The sequence below is a fragment of the Mastigoproctus giganteus genome, chromosome 6 (assembly GCF_048544385.1).
Source record: "Mastigoproctus giganteus isolate SK-2022 chromosome 6, ASM4854438v1, whole genome shotgun sequence".
Lineage (NCBI taxonomy): Eukaryota > Metazoa > Arthropoda > Arachnida > Uropygi > Thelyphonidae > Mastigoproctus > Mastigoproctus giganteus.
In genome coordinates, this window is record NC_143580.1 from 45424713 (window position 1) to 45446921 (window position 22209).

Genomic DNA, 22209 nt, shown 5'->3' on the forward strand with positions numbered 1-22209 from the left:
AACTCAAGTTTCGTTGTATTGATTGTATTATCTTTTGAATAATATTAATGTAAGCGATCGCTTTAATTCTACAGCCATTACATTCATCTTTTCAACATAAAAAATTGATTCAATTATGAGTTACATAAAGAGGCCGAAAAAGATACATTTCGAACCAATGTTTCTAAGTATAGTTGTTTTCAAAATTCTTCCGGATTCTCTCTGTAGGGGAGGAATCTCATACAGATATTTTGAGGCTCGGTCCCAGCAGTGCATTTATAGTATAACTTAAAGAGCACCAAACGGCTGAGTAGCTAAGGAACAGACAGACAAACAAACTCTTTATATATTAAATATATAGTAATTCAAAACCCCTCGCCACCATTAAAAATCAATTAGCACCATGAAAATTCGATTTTATTTAGAAAACAAGACGTGACAAAACCGGATAGCTATCGGTTTTACACACCCATAGCTTCCGGTTTCTTTTATCCACAACTTCCGGTTTCGCACTTATAAAATAAATATATATATATATATATACACAACTTCCGTTTTCGCACTTATAAAATATATATATATACACACACACATACAAATTTTCCGTTTATACTCCGGGACGACCACACGGTCAGAGGAGTTGACAAGAATAAGCACCGTATTTAGCAGTTAGGGACTTGAACCCCGGTCATTCAAGGCACGTGTACTTCTGCATCCTTGTGTTGGCCACTCGGCTACGGCGACCTCAAGTAAATTAAATTAAACAGAAATTAAATTAGATTAAACAAAGACAAATCAAATACCATACATTTACAGGTCATTCGGATAGCTGGCAACCCTATCTGTAATACTAATGTGACATGAATTCAGGGCCGTGCAAAAGTACTTGGGGATGTGGATGCAAACAGAGTTAAGGGGTATCGTTTATTTACGTTCAGACTTTGATGGCTCCCTCGATTGGGGTACCATAGATCAGGGGTTCTGGTGAAGCGCATCCAATGCATCCTTCCCTCCCCCATTTGTACGGCCCTGATGATATTCAAAGCTTCTTTCCAAATGTACGCTTTTGAAATTATTCGCCGCTCAAGAAACAACTTCATATGGTTGGCAAAGTGATTTTTTTGCATTATTTTTATTTTTTTCCATTTCCATTTGAAGTCAGCGAATAAGTGAAATGAAGAAAAATGCGATTGATAGAATTACCAGAGCTGGCTCGACCATTAGGCGATCCCCTTGGGCGCAAAGGTCCTAGGGGTGGGTTCCAACAAAATGTAATTTTTTTTAGTGGTTTGAAAAAAAAAAAAAAAAAAGAATTATTTAAATTAAGAAGGAATGGAGGACGATAAAAGTTTATTTTGTGATAATGTTCCACGTCGTATTCTTGCACTGTATTCTTATCACATAATACAAAAAATCATAATATAAAGCAAGCAGATAAATATTATAGATGAATGGGTGGGAATAGTTAAGCTGGTTGGTAGGCAGGGTGATGGATAGATAGGCTGATGAATGGTACAGCATACAACTGGGGCGAAATATGAAGTCTCGCCCAGGATGCTTAAGACCCTTGCGCCGGCTCTGAGAATGATAACGATATTTAAATCGCTATTAGCTTTAAAGTACTGTTTTCGAGATTACATATATTTAGTCTTATGAAGTTTACATGGAAAAAACTTTCTTCTTCTTCTTATCGTCGATTAGGATGTTTTAATTTGCCGCTTCTAAGCAAGAAGATGTACGGATATATTAAATTTTATAAAAGTTGACCTACTCCGCTGCTAACAGCTGATAGTGCCAGCAAACGCTGTCACGTTTCTGACTGCTGCAGTCGAAAGGCCGCTTCGTACTACGGAGCGAATGGAATGTCTCGTATGGAGCGGGAAAGATGCTCAATGGTTCCAAATGTCACGTGATCTAGCGCAATCTTAAGTGCCGCCATATTGACACTAGTGCACGGATATTCGATGTTATCGTGTGACGAGTTGTAGTAACGTTTTATTCGCATTATTAGCTGTGTGGTGTATTTATGGTGTTCCTTATCTCTTTTGAGCTAAAACAAATTTGGAAAGTGGAGTTTTATTAGTGGAGTTGCTGGAAACGTGGTGATTAAGAGAACTCTGATCTCATCGTGGCGTATACTGCTGCACAGTGGCCTAGCCGCTGCTTTGACACTAGGTGTTTGGCCATGCCTGTTCGTAAACAAGGTGATAAAAGATTACAATATTTTATTACTACTATTGTCAGTTTAATAAATATTTCGATATTTAGCATCATCCATCAGTAATAAACCAATACTTGATGTTAATATAACGTATATAAGGCCAGCGTGTATATGTCTTAGGGCGAGCAGTTGCTGTGTCAGGTATTCAATTATACACGATCTCAGAATGTAATATATGAGAGCATAAATTTTATTATATATATATATACATATATATATATTAAGAAGGAAGTTCTTTAAGAAGTTGATAAAATCGTTATAATTTGCTCTAAGTTAATTATACCACTTCGGGACGAGCCGATGCTTTGCCGATATTTATCTCAGCAGAAGTCACATACGCAAAAAAGGGAAAATATTGTAATGAAACGGTTATGTCCAGTGTGGCTATTTTAGATAAACATAAGCATTTGAGTTAAGTTATTAGAAAATTAGAGATTTCGATGAAAACAGAATGGAAAAGCTGGAGGAAATGGATGCATATAAGATTTATATGCAGAGAATAAGAAAGGTGGGTCCAGTGAGAATAGTTACATCAGTTGTAAGTGAACGCACTAGATAGTAACGTCACTGTCATCTGGTGGATGAGGCATCACGTAAAACATACTCATTTTTTGAGTGTAATTAGTTTCTAATTAAAAACTTTCATTTTGAGGAGTATTGCAGTTATAATGGGGATTGCAGTGAAGAATTTAAGCTTAATTTAATTATGTGAATATTCTGAGAAATAAATATTAATATTAAGGACTCGAAAAAACGTGCGTCCACAGTAATGACCATACTGAATTGTGTTTTTAATATTTTATTTTTGTTATCTTCGGTAGTAGATATGAACCGTTTTCTTACCTCTCGCCTTTAAAAATTTTTTTTTTTTTTTTCATGAAATGATTGACAGTGAAACATTTCATACATCCCGCTATATTCATTTCAACGAATCTTTCAAATGAAAGATTCCCAGATAGTACAACCTAGGTATTAATGTACTTAGGTTGTTCTATCTGAGAATGATTCATTTGTACTTATTAATTTACTTTCGTTGTCTAATGATATAAATGTCGTAGGTTACTGATCTTTCATATAGCAAGGTTTTAATATATATTTACATTTTATTATTTATACCTTAACCCTTTTTTGTATTTGCTTATTTGTTTTTTTTCTGTCTGCAATCAGCCGCAGTTAAAAAAAAACAACAAAAAAACAACTTAAATAAAATTAGATTAATATTTAATTTTCCCTCTCCATTAATTGTTATAACATTATATTATGAACGTTTACAAACTGCATTACTTTAAATAGATGGTAATAGACAAGGATTTTGTATAAATAGTTACTATTTTCAGATCTTGAATTTTTTGTTCTCGATATTTAAAGAGTTATTTGAATTAACACTGAGACAGCAAAGTATTCAAACAGATTATTAACGCGATTATTGATATTAGGACATATGCAACAGAAATGTGTGGTTGATATATGTTTTTAAATAAGTTACTATTCTTTTTCCTTGTGGATTGTATTTTGCATTTAAAATCAAAAGAATACTCACACTTATTCCAAATCTGTCAACTTTGTACTTTTAAATATTTAGTAGTAGTTATATACAAATTGTGTATACAATTTTTGGTGTGGAAAAACGTTTTGAAATTAATGCAATAAATTTTCGTTTATAGTTGATACAACCAATTTTAGCTAGAGAAGTTTGTAACTTAATTTGCTGTTGCATCTGCAAGGAGACCTAATTGAAGTGTTTAAAGTTTTAAGTGGGTTGAGTATACTAAATGCTGATGGCATCTTTGCTCCTTTTTTGGACCACATACACAAGGGAACATAAATTTAAATTTTCCTATATCAAAATGATAGATGTGTGAAAATTTTCCTTCAGAATAAATCATTAAATTTTCTTCCTTTGGATTAAATTTCTTTTTGATTAAATTAAATTGATTAAATTTTCCTTCAGATTAAAATAGGATTAAATATTTGTTATTTACATTTGTATTTGCAGTTTTTTTACATTTAATAATTAAAACGAAAATCCAAGTATTACATAATAGTAATAATATTCCCATTTTTTGGGGGATGTATACAACTTGAAGGCTGCCTACATTGCTACAGGCTGCATGTGGCCCACCCTCCATGAGTTGGACACACCTGCTGTAATATATATGGAATATATCACTTTTGGAAGTAATGGTTATGTTAATTCTAGAGTTCACATGATAGGTAATGGGATATTGAAGGCATATATACTTAATGACAAGTGGTAGGCTATCACATAGTGGGCATGCCCATTCACCAGATCATAGGAGGAGTGGAACCCCAATACTGATGGTTGGATACATCATATGCCGATGGAAGATAATGTGATCATTCAACCCAAGATATGTAGACCAACATTAATGATCCTCTGAGCGCGTCAACAGCTAGAAGTTGAAAAGCATATTTAATTAGTTAATTTGAGAGAAAGTTGACAGAATTGGAATAAGTGTAGTCAGACCAATAGTTTAATGGCATCTGTAAGCAGAAATTGATTTTTTTGGTGCCTCTATTCAGACATGCAGTTGCTTGGAAAGTAGGGTGTAGCATTGGATCCTTGTGGGGCAAGCAATTATACAGGCAATGTTAGTTCCTAAGATCACAAACAGGCACACATATTCTTACTTATAAACTACTGTTAGGAACATAGTAAATAAAGTTCATGAATGTGAAGTATTGATAAATCATTAAATATCAACATTATAGGAATATCATAAACATGTGCCACTTTTCACGGATGAAGAATTTGAAAAGAGTGAGTGCAATGTGAGTCAAATTATTATTTTTATGTCACCTGAGCTTGGCGCTCATCTGTTTGTAGAAATGTGTTTGTGGGCTAATTTGTATTTTGTGCATGTCACAAAATGCAGAATAACTTGCACGGGAGAGGCTTTCCTCCCCCTCCTGAGACTGGTTAACTGCAATCCTTAATTGAAGAGGACTTTATAAATTTCCTGATTCAACAGTGGGAATTGAACCTAGCCGCTCCAAACAAGTGGCAGGTGCCAGGTGGCAGAAACCCCTGGCACCACCATGCCGTGACGGGACTAATTGTATGTCTATCATTGCTGCAATTAAAGATTCTATTCTATTCTATTCAATGTATCATTCCAGTTAAGTTTTCATGGTGTACTGAACAGAAAGGACCAGCAGTACAAGTTGGGGGAGCTGTTTTTGGTGAAGAAGCACACAGATTGTAAAATAGTTATTATTAACTATTTTACAATCTGTTACGTAAACGGTTATTAACTTTCCCGCCATTGTGATACCGTACTAGATATACCGTAGGTTATATACCGTACTAGATAGCGTTAGTTGAACTTCGTTAGCAGTTAAATTGTACGTTTAAATAAATACATATAACGACTTAGATTACAAACGTAATATAATTAATAACATAACATAATTAATTAATAAATTAATAGAATCATGACTCAGACCAGAGCAGCAAAGCAAAAGGCTCAAGCTAATGGAAGTGCTGTGGCTCAGAGCAGAACTGAGGGGGACAGTTGTCCTCTGACTCACAGCCTTATAAAATGCACTGTTTGCTTGATGTTTGCAGAGCAATCGGGTACGGGACATGATACTGCCAAGGGGGATGTCTTTGTGTGTGCGCGATGCAAGGAGTGTATCGATATCAGGCAACAACTCGGCGTTCTTTTGGGCCTATATGAGAGCTTGAAGGACAGGGTGGATGCCCTCGAAGAAACTAAATTGAGGGGCCCATCAAGCTCTCAGCTGCCCACATCAACGCCAGAGCTTGCACTTGGGCATCGCGTGACACAGAGACAACCCCCAAGGCAGAATGCGCTGGTCCTGAAGGAACTAGTAGTTGTTGGTGACTCTATTGTCAGGGAAACGGGGAACATGCTTTGTAAAAAAGATAGGTGGAACAGGACCAGGGTATGTCTGCCAGGGGCAAAGGTTGATGACGTTGTAGAGCGAATATCATCTTTTAAGGGCACAAAAGGTGATATAGTTGTACACGTTGGCACTAATAATATTAAGAGTAGGAGACCGGCAGAATTACTTAACAAGTACAGGTCACTGTTGAACAAAAGCCAAGAATTAGGGTTGAATTTGAAAGTGTCTGCAATTCTGCCCAGACACGATAGGAGGGAGTATATGATGAGAGCCTTGTCGATCAATTTGGCCCTGGAAAGATTGTGCAAGGCTCAAGGGGTAGAATTTTTTTCAGCCTGGACTGTACTTGTTAACAGGAGAGATTGCTTCTACAGGGATGGGATACACTTAAATAGAAAGGGTGCAAGAATATTTGCTGATGCTATCGAGGCAGTGTTAGGTGGGTCGGAAAACTGCTAGCTTGGGGGGAGACAAAGACCAATAGATTTGACAGTAGCCACTGGCAGAGGTGAAAGAGATTCTTGCACTGCTTCTATTAGAATGAGCAGAAGCCTGAAAAACAAGATGCATGGTATTTCAGAGACTGCTGGGAGCCATTGTGGTACAAGTAAACACATGGGTTGTGTTAGGGTAGCTAAGAATAGAAACAGGTGCAGGTATACTTGCGTGTACACCAATGCTAGGAGTTTAGTAAATAAATTTGATGAATTTAAGGTATTGCTCAAAACATCGAAGGCAGATATTGTTGGGATATCAGAGACGTGGTGTCACACAGATATAAGGGATGCGGAACTGCAATTTGGGGAGTACAACGTCTACAGAAAGGATAGACAGGATAGGAAGGGGGGAGGTGTTATGCTATTAGTTAAGAAACACATAAAAACCAAGGAAGTGAAGCCAGTCGACATCGCTGGACAGTGCAGTGTGGAGTCAGTTTGGTGTGACATAAACATTGGGAGATCAAAATTGAGAGTAGGAGTGTGCTATAGGCCTAATGACTCTGATGAGTATAATAAGGAACTGTACAGGGAAATAGAGTGGGCCAGTAAATCAGTGTCTTATAATGGGAGATTTTAATTTCCCAGATATTGACTGGAATTTGGGGGCTGGATACTCACACACTAGTAGGGCTTTTGTGGATTTATTGGATGATTGTTTTCTACATCAGCATGTTCGGGAGGCAACTAGAGGGAGTAATACTCTTGATTTGATTATCAGCAGTGATTCTTCATGCATTAAGAATCTGCAGATAAATGAACCACTAGGTGGCAGTGATCACAGTGTGCTGAAGTGGGATTTACTCAAAGAGGTAACTACCATTAGGGGTAAAGGGAAGGGTTATTGCTTCCGTAAAGGCGACTACGATGGACTGAGACAGTATTTAAATTCTATACAGTGGGACCAACTGATGATGTTACCAACAGCAAATTCAAAATGGGAAGCATTCAAAGAACTTATCTTGGAAGCTACTAGGCTTTACATACCAACTAAGAAATATTGTTCAAGGTTTAGGCCAAAATGGATGTCAGATGAACTAATGAGGCATATGGCAGAGAAGAAAAATGCATGGGATACTTACAAATTAACACATGACACAGAAGCCTATGATAGATACAAGTTGATATGCAACCAAGTTACAAAGGAGGTTAGGCAGGCGAAGGAAGATTACGAGAAATCCTTGGCAAGGGATGCAAAGAAAAACAGCAAAGAGTTCTTTACTTATGTAAACTCTAGAAGGAAAGGGATGAATCAGATTGGTCCACTTGATATTGATGGGTCAAGTGTTGATGATCCTGCTCAGGTGGCTAACAAACTAAATGAATATTTTGCATCGACATTCACACATGAGGAGTTATTCAGCGAGGGGAATGCCAGAGGTGTATTCAACTCTAGCAGTAAGTTACAGAATCTTGAAATAACTGGGAGTAAAGTGGAGGAGAAACTGTTGAAGATAAACACAAGAAAGGCACCCGGGGTGGATGGGATCTATCCAGTTATATTAAAGGAGGCAGCAAAGGAAGTAAGCAAACCCTTAGCCATAATTATGAGAGCTTCCTTGGACTCAGGGGAGGTACCCATAGACTGGAAATGTGCAAATGTGACCCCAATTCACAAAGGAGGATCAAAGGCTGACACAAGTAATTATAGACCTGTGAGCTTGACTTCTGTTCCAGGAAAATTAATGGAGGCACTGGTTAAAGACGCACTGCAGGATCATTTAGACAAGACTTCAGTTATAGCTCAGACACAGCATGGTTTTGTTAAGGAGAAGTCTTGCCTGACCAACTTGATTGGATACTATGATGCAGTCACAAAAGAACTGGATGCAGGGAATAACTTTGATATTATATACTTGGATCTTAGAAAGGCTTTTGATACTGTTGCACATGGAAGACTGCTACACAAATTGGAGCAGTGTGACATTGGAGGCAAATTGCTGCTATGGATAAAGGGGTGGTTGAGGGGGAGAAGACAGAGAGTTGTAATCAATGGACACTGCTCATCGTGGACTGATGTTATTAGTGGAGTCCCTCAGGACTCAGTGTTGGGTCCATTATTGTTTTCTGTATTTATAAATGATATTGATGATGGTATATCGGGATTAATGTCCAAGTTTGCAGACGATACAAAGGTTGGCAGGGTTGTCAAGGACACTACTGACACTATGCTTCTGCAACAGGATCTGGAAAGGTTGAGCAGATGGGCTGAGAGGTGGCAAATGAAGTTTAACATTGACAAATGTAAAGTACTACACATGGGAAACAGCAACCCCAGAGCAACGTATCAACTCTATGGTACAACACTGACAGTGGTAGAGAATGAAAGGGACTTGGGGGTGGTTGTGCAGGCAGATATGAAGTTCTCTGAGCAGTGCAGACGGGCTGCAAGAGTAGCTCATGGAGTATTGTCAATGATATACAGGAATTTTTCCAGCAGGGATAAGGAGGTGATTATTCCATTGTATAAGGCGATGGTCAGGCCACACCTAGAGTACTGTATACAGGTCTGGAGGCCTCATTTCAAGAAGGATGTAGAGCTGCTGGAACGAGTACAGAGAAGGGCAACAAGATTAGTGAATGGAACAAAGGGGTGCTCTTACGAAGAAAGGCTTAAGTTTTGCAAATTACAGTGTCTGGAGACTAGGCACCAGCGAGGTGATCTGATAGAGGTGTATAAAGCCTTGAATGGTTTAAGCATGCTCAATGCTGATGGGATTCTTCCTCTAGCTCAGAATAATCACCTGAGAGGGCATAAATTCAAATTGAGGAAAGACAGATGTAGGATAGACGTGCGGAAATTTGCCTTTAGCCAGCGGGTGGTTGGTTGGTGGAACAGACTTCCATCCCTTGTGGTGGAGGTTGATAGCCTAAATAAGTTTAAGGCTCAGCTGGACCGGTATTTTGAACGAACAGAGGGGTGAAGTGGAAGTGGTTTTTTTTTTTTTTTTTTTTTTTGGCTGATGATGCTGCATAAGCTTGCTTTCTTGCATCAAATGCCTCTACTAATGCTAATGCTAGTTCACTCAACTGACACTGGTTACCAGTATAATATTGTGTCATTCTAGTATGATATAAACCTTGGGAAAACAAAAATAAGAGTAGGAATTTGTTATAGGTTAAATGACTGAATGAACAATAGAAAGATTGAATGTTCTGAACAATAGAATATGGATTAAAATAGAAATTTTAATCCATATTCCGGTTCCAATCCAGTTGTTGATTGGAACATGTTAGTCATTCACTCAATAGCAGAACAGTTCTGGATTTACTGGATGGTTGTTTTCTATAGCAGCACATTAGAGAGCAACAAGAATAGGCAGTTTTCTTGATCTGATTATCAGAATTGAACCTTTACGATCTTCAGGTAGAGGAACCACTAGGTGATAATTATCATAGTGTATTTATGTGGGATTTATTTAAAGATCACTGTTGAAGGGGGAAAGGGAAGGAATTTTGCTATTACAAAGTGATTACCATGGTGACAGTTTCTAAATTCGTTTCATTCAGACAAACTGATATCACTAACAAATGCAAATGCCAAGATGGGATTATTCAGGGAATTAATTAAATGTTATTATTGTGAGATTAATTATAGAAACTTTTTGTACCATCTAAGAGATATTGTTCAAAATTTAGACTGGTAGTTTGCAGACTGGGTGCCATGTATGTTTTGTAAGGATACGCAAGTGTTCTGAAAATTTATTTTTTTGATGGATTCAGTAAATGCATAAACTTATTTTAACAATTAATACAGAATTGTAAAATTGAATTCTGTTCTGAAAAAGTTGCCCAAGTTGTGAGAAACTTCGTGGAATTCACCCATCTGGCTTTTCACTTCCCAGTCATTAGGTTAACTGATATTCTACGCTAACAGAGATTCAATAAAAAATGCCGACCGGGCTAGCCGAGTGGGTAAAGTACCTGCCCGGCAATCCAAAGGTCGCGGGTTCGATTCCCGCCTCGGGCTTGGATCAAAGTACTGCAAAAACCTTGGGAGGTGCAATATGGCCACAGAAGCCGATGCGCCAACAACTACCAAATCAAAAAAAAAAAAAAAAATTCAATAAAAATCCCATAATTTACTCATTTTAATGAAATTTTCTTTCATGCTGTTCAGTTTATAGCATTAGTAGAGACATATGATGCAAGAAACAAGCTTATGCAGCATCAGCCAAAAAAAAAAAAAAAAAAAAAAACCCTTCCACTTCACCCCTCCGTTCGTTCGAAATACCTGTCCAGCTGAGCCTTAAATTTATTTAGGCTATCAACTTCCACAACAAGGGATGGAAGTCTGTTCCACCAACCAACTACCCGCTGGCTAAAGGCAAATTTCCGCACATCTAGCCTACATCTGTCTTTCCTCAATTTGAATTTATGCCCTCTCAGGTGATTATTCTGAGCAAGAGGCAGAATCCAATCAGCATTGAGCATGCCCAAACCATTCAAGGCTTTATACACCTCTATCGCCGGCCTAGTCTCCAGACACTGTAATTTGCAAAACTTAAGCCTTTCTTCGTAAGAGCAACCTTTTGTTCCATTCACCAACCTTTTGTTGCCCTTCTCTGTACCCGTTCCAGCAATTCTACATCCTTCTTGAAATGAGGCCTCCAGACCTGTATACAGTACTCAAGGTGTGGCCTGACCATTGCCTTATACAAGGGAATAATCACCTCCTTATCCCTGCTAGAAAGATTCCTGTATATCATTGACAAGACACCATGAGCTACTCTTGCAGCCCGTCTACACTGCTCAGAGAACTTCATATCTGCCTGCACAATTACCCCCAGGTCCTTTTCATTCTCTACCACTGTCAGTGTAGTACCACAGAGTTGATACGTTGCTCTGAGGTTGCTGTTTCCCATACGTAGTACTTTACATTTGTCAATGTTAAACTTCATTTGCCACCTCTCAGCCCATCTGCTGAACCTTTTCAGATCCTGTTGCAGCAGCATAGCGTCAGTAGTGTCCTTAACAACCCTACCAACCTTTGTATCGTCTGCAAACTTGGACATTAAGCTTGATATACCATCAATATTATTTATAAATACAGAAAACAACAATGGACCCAACACTGAACCCTGAGGGACTCCACTAATAACATTAGTCCACGATGAGCAGTGTCCATTAATTACCACTCTCTGTCTTCTGCCACTCAACTATCCCTTTATCCATAGCAACAATTTGCCACCAATACCACACTGCTCCAATTTGTGCAGCAGTCTTCCATGTGCAACAGTTTCAAAAGCCTTTCTAAGATCCAAATATATAATATCAAAGTTATTCCCTGCATCCAATTCTTTTGTGACTACATTATAGTATCCAATCAAATTGGTCATCCCATATAGTCCAGTGCTGCATTTTTTTTTTTTTTAATGATAATTAACATTAGTGAGTTAATGTTTCTTCTTCATTCCTTTATTAATATTTCTACATTATATTTTGTATTTTTGTCTTTTGTTTTTCCATGTTTGGATAAAGTTGCCACGGATAAATTGTTAATCCAATTTTACCATTGTATTGGTTAATCAAATTAATCTTGAGCTTTTTGCTCAAGGTTAATTTGATTAACAATTTGGTTTCCTGAGGGAGAGGATGGTAATATCAGAAATTTTCTCCACAAAGCGAAGATTTTAAGAATGGTTTTAGATGGGTTTGTAAACCTGGGGAGGAGAGATCTGTGTCACCCTTTGCATGTTATGGTCCTGCTTAAAAGGGTGTCATGAATCACAGGTGCATATGTTATAGCTGAAAAAGTTTGACACCTGTCAGTTTAGACAGAAATGATTGTCAGATGAACCATTGAGAAAAATGCATGTTATGATTATAAATTGTCAGGAGATACAGTAGTCTAGTAAATAGTTTATAAATTAGTCTGTTGCGAAGTTACTAAGGGGATTAAGCATGATAACACAGATTATGAGAAGTTTTATTGCTAAGAAAAGTAGCAGCTTTGCTATGTTTCTTAGCTTTGCTTTTAACACTAGTAGGAAAGAGATGAACAGTGGCATAGCCAGGGTAGAGTCAGCAGGTATATTGTATCCCCTGACACCAAAATATGGTGTTGTGACACTTTTTATCATTAGGCAATTGGCACCTTTTTCTGTGAATGTATCTATCGACAAAAAATCCTGGCTGTGATATGGAGTGTGAACCACATTGAATCACTAGATGTGGATGGCATAATTATTCACGATCCTGTACAGGTTTCTGATAAACTGAATAAATACTTTGCATCTACATTCACATGTGAAAAAGGTTTTAGGAATGGGGCACACAGAAGTACACCTAATTCTTACTGGGAGTACTGCATTGCATTAATAGTAATCCAAGAATAGTGAGTTAATGGGTAGTACCAAACTGAAGGTAGTTGAGAAAGAATGAAAATGAACTAGGAGTAATTGTAACAGTTCAACATGAACTTCTCTGAACAGTGTAGATATGTTGCTTGGATAACTGATGTGATAACTGATATTTCAATGATATATAGGAATTTTGCCTGAAAGAAGTGATTATCCTGTTGTATAAAGCAATATTAGGTCAAATCTTGAATACTACATACTGGTTTAGAAGTTTCATTTTAGGAAGGATTTGGAACAGGTGCAGAGAAGAGCAACAGATTGGTCAGAGGCACAAAAGGGAGGCCTTATCAAGAAAGACTGGAGTTCTGTAAATTTCTAAATCTGAAAACTATGCATCTGCTAGGAGACCTGATTTGAGGCTTTAAATGCTGATGGCATCCTTATTCTTTCTCAGATGATGCAGGAGACAAATTTACAATGAAAAGGGGGATGGTTGTAGGATAGATATAATTAAGGTATATACCTATCTTTTTTATTTATATGTCTTGAAACACACACAAAAATTCCACACGCACACATTTTGTGTGTGTGTGTGGAATTTTTCCTTCGCTAGATAGTAATTGATTGCTGTAATAAACTTCTGCCAGATGTTTTGGAATTAAGTAGTTTGAATAAATGTAAATAAGGGTTAAAAAAATTATTGGAAGGGATTGGCAAAAGAAGTGGGTAACGTTTTACTTTTTATATATATTTTTAATTGCTGATTCTGTATAAGCTTTGCATTTTGCCAATACTTATATTAACTAACAATTATTTAGTGGCAACTGAAGTTTAACATTGACAAATGGAAAGTATTGCATATGGGTAGCAGTTACCCCAGAGTAACATACTATATGTATGGTACTACTCTCAGGGTAGTGGAGAATGAAAAAAAGAACTAGAGGTAATTGTGTAGTCAGATATGAAGTTCTCTGAGCAGTGTAGGCAGGATGTCAGAGCAGCTCATGGGGCCTTGTCAGTGATATACAGGCATTTTGCTAGCAGGGATAAGGAGATGATTATCCCTTTGTATAAGGCAACAGTTAGGTCACACCTTGAGTGCTGCATACAGGTTTGGAGGCCTCATTTTAGAAAGGATGTAGAGCTGCTAGAATGAGTACAGAGAAGGGCAATGAGATTGATGTGGGGGGAACAAAGGGGTGCCATTACCAAGAAAAGCTTAAGTTCTGCAAATTGCAGCATTTGGAGACTAGGCACCTGCAAGGTAATCTGATTGTGGTGTATGGTATGAGCAAGCTCAATGCTAATGGGTTCTTCCTCTTGCTCAGATTATGTACTTGAAGGGACATAAATTCAAATTGAGGAAAGACAGTTGCAGAATAGATGTGCAGAAATTTGCCTTTAGCCAGCAAGTGGTTGATGCTGGAACAAACTTCCATCTGTCTTGTGGTAGTTAATAGCTTAAATAAATTCAAGGAAGAACTGGACAAACGTTTGGAGCGAATGGATAAGTCAATTGGGATTTTTTTTTTTTTTTTTGGCTGATGCTGTATAAGCTTGTTTTCTTGCATCATAAGCTAATGCTAATGCTAATTAGCAAATAGCTGACAACTGCTGCCAAGCTAAATAAATATTTTAGCATTAGCATTAGTAGAGGCATTTGATGCAAGAAAGCAAGCTTATGCAGCATCAGCCAAAAAAAAAAAAAAATAATAAAATAAAAAATAACCACTTCCACTTCATCCCTCTGTTCGTTCGAAATACCTGTCCAGCTGAGCCTTAAACTTATTTAGGGTATCAACTTCCACGACAAGGGATAGAAGTCTATTCCACCAACCAACCACCCGCTGGCTAAAGGCAAATTTCCTCACGTCTGTCCTACATCTGTCTTTTCTCAATTTGAATTTATGCCCTCTCAGGTGATTATTCTGAGCAAGAGGAAGAATCCCATCAGCATTGAGCATGCTCAAACCATTCAAGGCTTTATACACCTCTATCCGATCACCTCGCTGGTGCCTAGTCCCCAGACACTGTAATTTGCAAAACTTAAGCCTTTCTTCATAAGAGCACCCCTTTGTTCCATTCACTAATCTTGTTGCCCTTCTCTGTACTCGTTCCAGCAGCTCTACATCCTTCTTAAAATGAGGCCTTCAGACCTGTATACAGTACTCTAGGTGTAGCCTGACCATTGCCTTATACAAGGGAATAATCACCTCCTTATCCCTGCTAGAAAAATTCCTGTATATCATTGACAATACACCATGAGCTACTCTTGCAGCCCGTCTGCACTGCTCAGAGAACTTCATATCAGCCTGCACAACCACTCCCAGTTCCCTTTCATTCTCTGCCACTGTCAGTGTAGTATCACAGAGTTGATACCAGCAGCTCTGGGGTTGCTGTTTCCCATATGTAGTACTTTACATTTGTGAATGTTAAACTTAATTTGTCACCTCTCAGCCCATCTGCTCAACTTTTCCAGATCCTGTTGCAGCAGCATAGTGTCAGTAGTGTCCTTGACAACCCTGCCAACCTTCGTATCGTCCGCAAACTTGGATATTAAGCTTGATATACCATCATCAATATCATTTATAAATACAGAAAACAATAATGGACCCAATACTGAACCCTGAAGGACTCCACTAATAACATTAGTCTACGATGAGCAGTGTCCATTGATTACCACTCTGTCTTCTCCCCCTCAACCACCCCTTTATCCATAGCAGCAATTTGCCTCCAATGCCACACTGCTCCAATTTGTGCAGCAGTCTTCCATGTGCAACAATATCAAAAGCCTTTCTAAGATCCAAGTATATAATATCAAAGTTATTCCCTGCATCTAGTTCTTTTGTGACTGCATCATAGTATCCAATCAAATTGGTCAGGCAAGACTTCCCCTTAACAAAACCATGCTGTGTCTGAGCTATAACTGAAGTCTTGTCTAGATGATCCTGCAGTGCTTCATTAACCAGTGCCTCCATAAATTTTCCAGGAACAGAAGTTAAACTAACAGGTCTATAATTACTTGTGTCGCCCTTTGATCCTCCTTTGTGAATTGGGGTCACATTTGCACATCTCCTGTCGATTGGTACTTCCCCTGAGTCCAAGGAAGCTCTCATAATTATGGCTAAGGGTTTGCTTACTTCCTTTGCTGCCTCCTTTAATATAACTGGATAGATCCCGTCCACCCCAGGTGCCTTTCTTGTATTTATCTTCAACAATTTCTCCTCCACTTTACTCTCAGTTATTACAAGATTCTCTAGCTTACTGCCAGAGTTGAATACACCTCTGGCATTCCCCTCGCTGAATAACTCCTCATGTGTGAATGTCGATGCAAAATATTCATTTAGTTTGTTAGCTACCTGAGCAGGATCATCAACAGTTGACCCATCAATATCAAGTGGACCAATCTGATTCATCCCCTTCCTTCTAGAGTTTACATAAGTAAAGAACTCTTTGCTGTTTTTCTTTGCATCCCTTGCCAAGGATTTCTCGTAATCTGCCTTCACCCGCCCAACCTCCTTTGTAACTTGGTTGCATATCAACTTGTATCTATCATAGGCTTCTGTGTCATGTGTTAATTTGTATGTATCCCATGCATTTTTCTTCTCTGCCATATGCCTCATTAGTTCATCTGACATCCATTTTGGCCTAAACCTTGAACAATATTTCTTAGTTGGTATGTAAAGCCTAGTAGCTTCCAAGATGAGTTCTTTGAATGCTTCCCATTTTGAATTTGCTGTTGGTAACATCATCAGTTGGTTACACTGTATAGAATTTAAATACTGTCTCAGTCCATTGTAGTCGCCTTTACGGAAGCAATAACCCTTCCCTTTACCCCTAATGGTAGTTACCTCTTTGAGTAAATCCCACTTGAGCACACTGTGATCACTGCCACCTAGTGATTCATTTATCTGCAGATTCTTAATGCATGAAGAATCACTACTGATAATCAAATCAAGAGTATTACTCCCTCTATTTGCCTCCCGAACATGCTGATGTAGAAAACAATCATCCAATAAATCCACAAAAGCCTTGCTAGTGTGTGAGTGACCAGCCCCCAAATTCCAGTCAATATCTGGGAAATTAAAATTCCCCATTATAAGACTCTCTGATTTACTGGCCCACTCTATTTCCCCGTACAGTTTCTTGTTATACTCATCAGAGTCATTAGGCCTATAGCACACTCCTACTCTCAATTTTGATCTCTCAATGCTTATGTCACACCAAACTGACTCGACACTGCACTGTCCAGCAATGTCGACTGGCTTCACTTCCTTGGATTTTTTGTATTTCTTAACATAAACTGAAGAAATAGCATAACCCCTCCTCCCTTCCTATCCTGTCTATCCTTTCTGTAGACATTGTACTCCCCAAATTCCAGTTCTGCCTTCCTTATATTTGTGTGACACCACGTCTCTGAAATCCCCACAATATCTGCCTTTGATGTTTTGAGCAATACCTCAAATTCATCAAATTTATTTACTAAACTGCTAGCATTGGTGTACACGCAAGTATACATCCACCTGTTCTTTTCCTTAGCTACCCTAACACAACTTATGTGTTTATTTGTACCCCAATGATTCCCCGCATTCTCTGAAATATCCTGCATCTTATTTTCCAGGCTGCGGCTCATTCCAATAGAAGTAGAGCAAGAATCACTTTCACCTCTTCTAGTGGCTACTGTTAATCTATTAGTTCTTGTATCCCCCCAATCTAGCAGTTTTCCGACCCACCTAACACTGCCTCGATAGCATCAGCAAACATTCTTGCACCCTTTCTATTTAAGTGTATCCCATCCCTGTAGAAGCAGTTTCTCCTGTTAATAAGTACAGACCAGGCTGAAAAAAAGTCTACCCCTTGAGCCTTGCACAATCTTTCCAGGGCTGAATTTTGTCTCCATTCACCTGCAAAGACATATTTAGGGTATCATAGTACCAAGTTATAACTAGGAGCTAAATGATTTTGTGATAGCTAAGAATAAAGTAAAAGAAAAATTGTTCAAGTTAAAAGTAAACAAGGTATATGAGGTTGATGGGATTTATCCAGTTATATTAAAGAAGCATCAAAACAGGTATTATTATTATTAGCCATATAGTGCATGGAAGCCTGAGGCTTATGCTGCACCAGCCAAAAAAAAAAATTCTGAGTTACCCAGAGAGAGAGAGAAGGAGAAGGGAATCACCAAGAAAGAGAAGAATGATGATATCCAGCTCAGGATCCTGGGTGTGCCAAGCCCATACTGTGAGCCCCTGGGAGATAGGCAAACCTTTAGTCATAATTATGAGCAGGGCCATGCAAATGGAGCACACTGGATGCACAGCTCCAGGGCCCCTGATTTAGGGGGCCAATGAAGGGAGCCATCAAAGGCTCCTCACTAATAAATGAGGGCCCCTTATGCATCCGGGCCCCAAGTACCTTTGCTTGGTCCTGATTATGAGAGTATCCTTTGATGCTCAGGGGAGGCCCCTGTGGACCGCAGGTCTGTAAATTCATTGGCGGGGCAGGGGGAGATCAAAGGGTGAAGTAAAATAATTATAGATGTGTGTCTGTTTGATTTCTGTTCCAGGTAAAACAATGGAGTCACTGGTTAAAGAAGTAATGTAGGACCAATTTGATTGGCTATTATGGAGTAGAAACAAAGGAACTGGATGCAAAAAATAATTTTGTGATCATATACATGATATCAGAAATGTTTTTGATACTGTTCTTCTGCACAAAAGGCTTCTGTACAAATTAGAACAGTGTGGCATTAGGGTCAAGCTACTGCTATAGATAAATGGATGATTGAGTGGGAGAAGAAAGGAAGTGGTTATCAATTAGCACTGCTCTTCTTTGATTAATGTTATTAATGGTGGCTCCCAGGTTTAGTGTTGGTTCTATTATTGTTTTCAGTATATCTGAGTAGTGATATCGACAAAGGCACGGAGACTTCATATCTAAGTTTGCAGATTATACGAAGGTTAGGAGGGTAGTTAATGACAGTAATCAGGGTGGGCTGTGCAACAAAATGTAGAAACAATTTGGGGATGGGCTGAGAAGTGGCAATTGAAGTTTAACATGCTTTTGTCAAGCTACTTCATATGGGTAGCAGTAATTCCAGAATAATTATTATTGTTGTTATTTGTTTTTTTTTTTTTTAGGAGCATTATCAACTAAGGCCATATTACTCCGAGAATATGCGGTGGTCATTCCCTGACCTTTCCGCATCCTCCATATTTGGTGGTGACGGGCTCAAACCCCGGTCTAATCAAGAAGCGTGTGTTACACACTGCTGCTTCTTACCACCTGGCTACGGAGGCGCTCCAGAATAACATACCAACTGTGTAGCCACACTCAGGGTAGTGGAGAATGAAAAAGACCTGGGGGTAATTTTGTAGTCAGATATGAAGTTCTGTAAATGGTGCAGATGGGCTATTAGGACAGTTCATGGGGTTTTGTCAATGATATACAGGAATTGCCAGCAGGTATAAGGCGGTAATTCTGTTGTATAAGGTAGTGGAAAGGCTGTGGAGGGTATCAAAAAGTTTTTCCCCTGACCACATTCCACATGTTCCAAAAGGTTGAGATTTGAAATATATATTACTCCTCTGTGTAGTCGCCACTGAAAGTGACACATTTCTCCCACATTTTGCAGCACTTCCCTATGCTATTTTTGTAGAACATCTCGCTTTGCTGTTGAAATCACATGCATCGGTTATAGAAATTATCTCTGTATTGCCAAGAAAATGATTTCAGCAGCAGAAAGAGGAAGAAGTTAGAAGGTGCCAATTCAAGAGACTAAGGTGGGTGTGGCAAGATATGAAGTCTTAACTTTTGGCAATATCAGTGGTTGTGACAGTAGTGTGGGCTGGTGTGTTGTCATGAAGCAACAGCATGCCTTTGCTGAGCATTCTGCATAGCTTTTCATTAATTGCCACGTGTAAATCTTGTTTTGTGTAAAATTGTTTTGTCATTTCTCTCAAGTGAATTGAGTTTGAATCTATACATTTTTTTTTTATGTTTGTTTTACAGCGATTCAGTTTTTGAATGGTTTGGGTTATTTATAGTTATTCTTAAAGAGTGCACTGCATGAATTAGTTGCAACTCACATATTTAGTAAGCCACTTTTGAGAATAAATGTTTTTAAGGGTTGTAAAAGAAAAAGTCCTGAACTTTGTTGTAGCAGCAAAGTTTATTTTACTAGGAATTTACTTTTTTTTGTTGATATGTCAGTATCTGCTATGGCAGGGGTGTCCAACCAGTGGCATGTATGTGTGGCCTATTCCTTAATATTGTGCTGCTTACAGTCATGTAGGTAGCTCCAAGTTTATGCCCTTTCCATATTTAAAACTAGTATGGCCTAAACACACTTTTTTTTTTTTTTTTTGGCTGATGTTATATAAGCTTGGTTTTTTTTTTAACGAAAACCCAAAACACGAGGGTATTAGAACCTATAGTACTTAGTACCGTGCATGGGCAGAAGGTTAACAAGATGAAAGCAGATACTTGTTGACATTAGATTGTAATTTTCAGGAAATGCATATGAAGGAAGGTTGTCCCAGAAAATGGAAGTTAAATGAATAAATGAGGAAGAAGAAAAGTTGGTTGTGTGAGTCTTAAATTGGACAGTAAAAGAATGTTGACTGGTTGTGGCACTTTTGGACTGCTTTGGAAGAGAGGGCGGGAATTATAAAACCAATTCAGAAGAACAGTGCCCATGGAAGTATCTATAGAAAGTATCTGTAGAGCACTGGAGGATTAGCATTTGAGTTTAAAAATAAATATTGTCAAAAAAGTTAGCTATAAATTTATGTTATTTACAATTTAATTGAAATTTTAATGCAGTGGAAGAGCTTTCCATGAACATTACTTTGTCATACTGGAGTAATCTTGGTAAGGGTATAATTACCCCAGGGGCTCACATTTGGTGAGTATGGGCTTGGCACACCTAGAGTCCTGAGAGATGGATATCATCATTCTTCTTTTTCTTGGTGATTCCCTTCTACTTCTAACTCTCTCTCTCTCAGAGTAACTCAAAAATTTTTTGGCTGGTGCAGCATAAGCCTCAGGCTTCCTTGCACCATATGGCTAATAATAAGTCAGTCTCTAGTTGCAATTTGATTTCTGTATTTGTTTTTAATAGCAACTCTAGCTAAGTGAGAGTTTTGAAATAAAAATTTCAACACTCTCACTAAAGTGTTTATAAATGTGTACTTTTCCAATAAGAATTTGTAGGGTTTTTTTTTCCCTTGGAACTCATTCTGAAGTTCCTTATCACCTAAAGTTCAATTAAGGATCCAATTGCGGTTTATAAGGTGTTCAAGGTTGTTAGTTTTATGGTGCAGCACTGTAGGCTGTATTCTATCAGTGTATTTTATTTATACAAGTGTGCGTTCACAGGCTGAAAAACATGGAACAACTTGTGAAAAGAATACACCCTCCACTTAAGATAGGCTAACTACAGCACCAGCTAAAGACACATTTTTAAGAATTCCTTCATTCTGGTAGGATTCAAATCCAGACCTCTCTAAATGAGTGACAGCTAGTGAAACTGTCATAAAGAATATTCCTGAAGGGGAACACTTAAATGAATGAGGCAAGGTATATTCTTGCCAGTACAAGAAGTAGAGAGACATCAAATGACAGGACAGATCTCATGAAGTTTACCTTTGATACAAAGGTAAACTTCATGAGATCAGTGTGTTATAGATAACTGGAATAAATTCTCTCTCACAGTTGACAGAGCTGTAGCAGAGAATTTGATAAAGTTAAAAGGCTAAATTATGCAGTCATTTTTTGAAAAATATGAGTGATTAGAAAGTTCTTAGATGCAGAAAAAGTCTGCTTCCTTGACTCATTCAATTGTACTAATATTACTAGAGACAGTGTAGAGACACATCAATCAATCAACAAAACCTATGCAGTTATGATTGATGTGTAAGGGTAGTAATCAAAATTTTACCTCCTAGTCCTGTTGGTGGTACCCTCAGAATTGGTGAAATCATAGACAATCCAGGGCACCTCCGTAGCCAGGTGGGAAGGAGCAGCAGTGTGTAGCACACGCTTCTTGATTAGACCGGGGTTCGAGCCCGTCACCACCAAATACGGAGGATGCAGAAAAGTCAGGGAATGACCACCGCATATTCCCGGAGCAATATGGCCTTAGTTGCTAATGCTCCTAAAAACCAAATAACAATAGACAATCCAGCCAGAATCAGATGAGTTGAAAAAAATATTTTGCATTCATTTTTACAATTGAAGAGGCACATTTGAATGGGGGGGTAAGAATAGAAAAAGAGTCAGATTGCAGTAAGATTAGTGATAACAATATCTGTGAAAC

The 22209-nt window shown here is 38.2% G+C and overlaps 1 protein-coding gene across 7 annotated transcripts in view; it reads left to right on the forward strand.

Moving 5' to 3' along the window:
* The first annotated feature begins 1944 nt into the window (after nt 1-1944).
* LOC150084219 (MAGUK scaffold protein DLG1-like) overlaps nt 1945-22209 on the forward strand; it is an 855099-nt gene continuing 834834 nt past the window's right edge. For 4 of the 7 annotated variants that reach the window (XM_090375935.1, XM_090375941.1, XM_090375937.1 and 1 more), the window contains exon 1: nt 1946-2183. In XM_090375935.1, coding sequence (XP_090232061.1) covers nt 2165-2183 — 19 coding nt within the window. In that variant the 5' untranslated portion in view covers nt 1946-2164. Of the gene's footprint in view, nt 2184-22209 lie in introns of all 7 variants that reach the window. The other 3 variants (XM_090375936.1, XM_090375938.1, XM_090375940.1) reach the window with 2 other exon arrangements.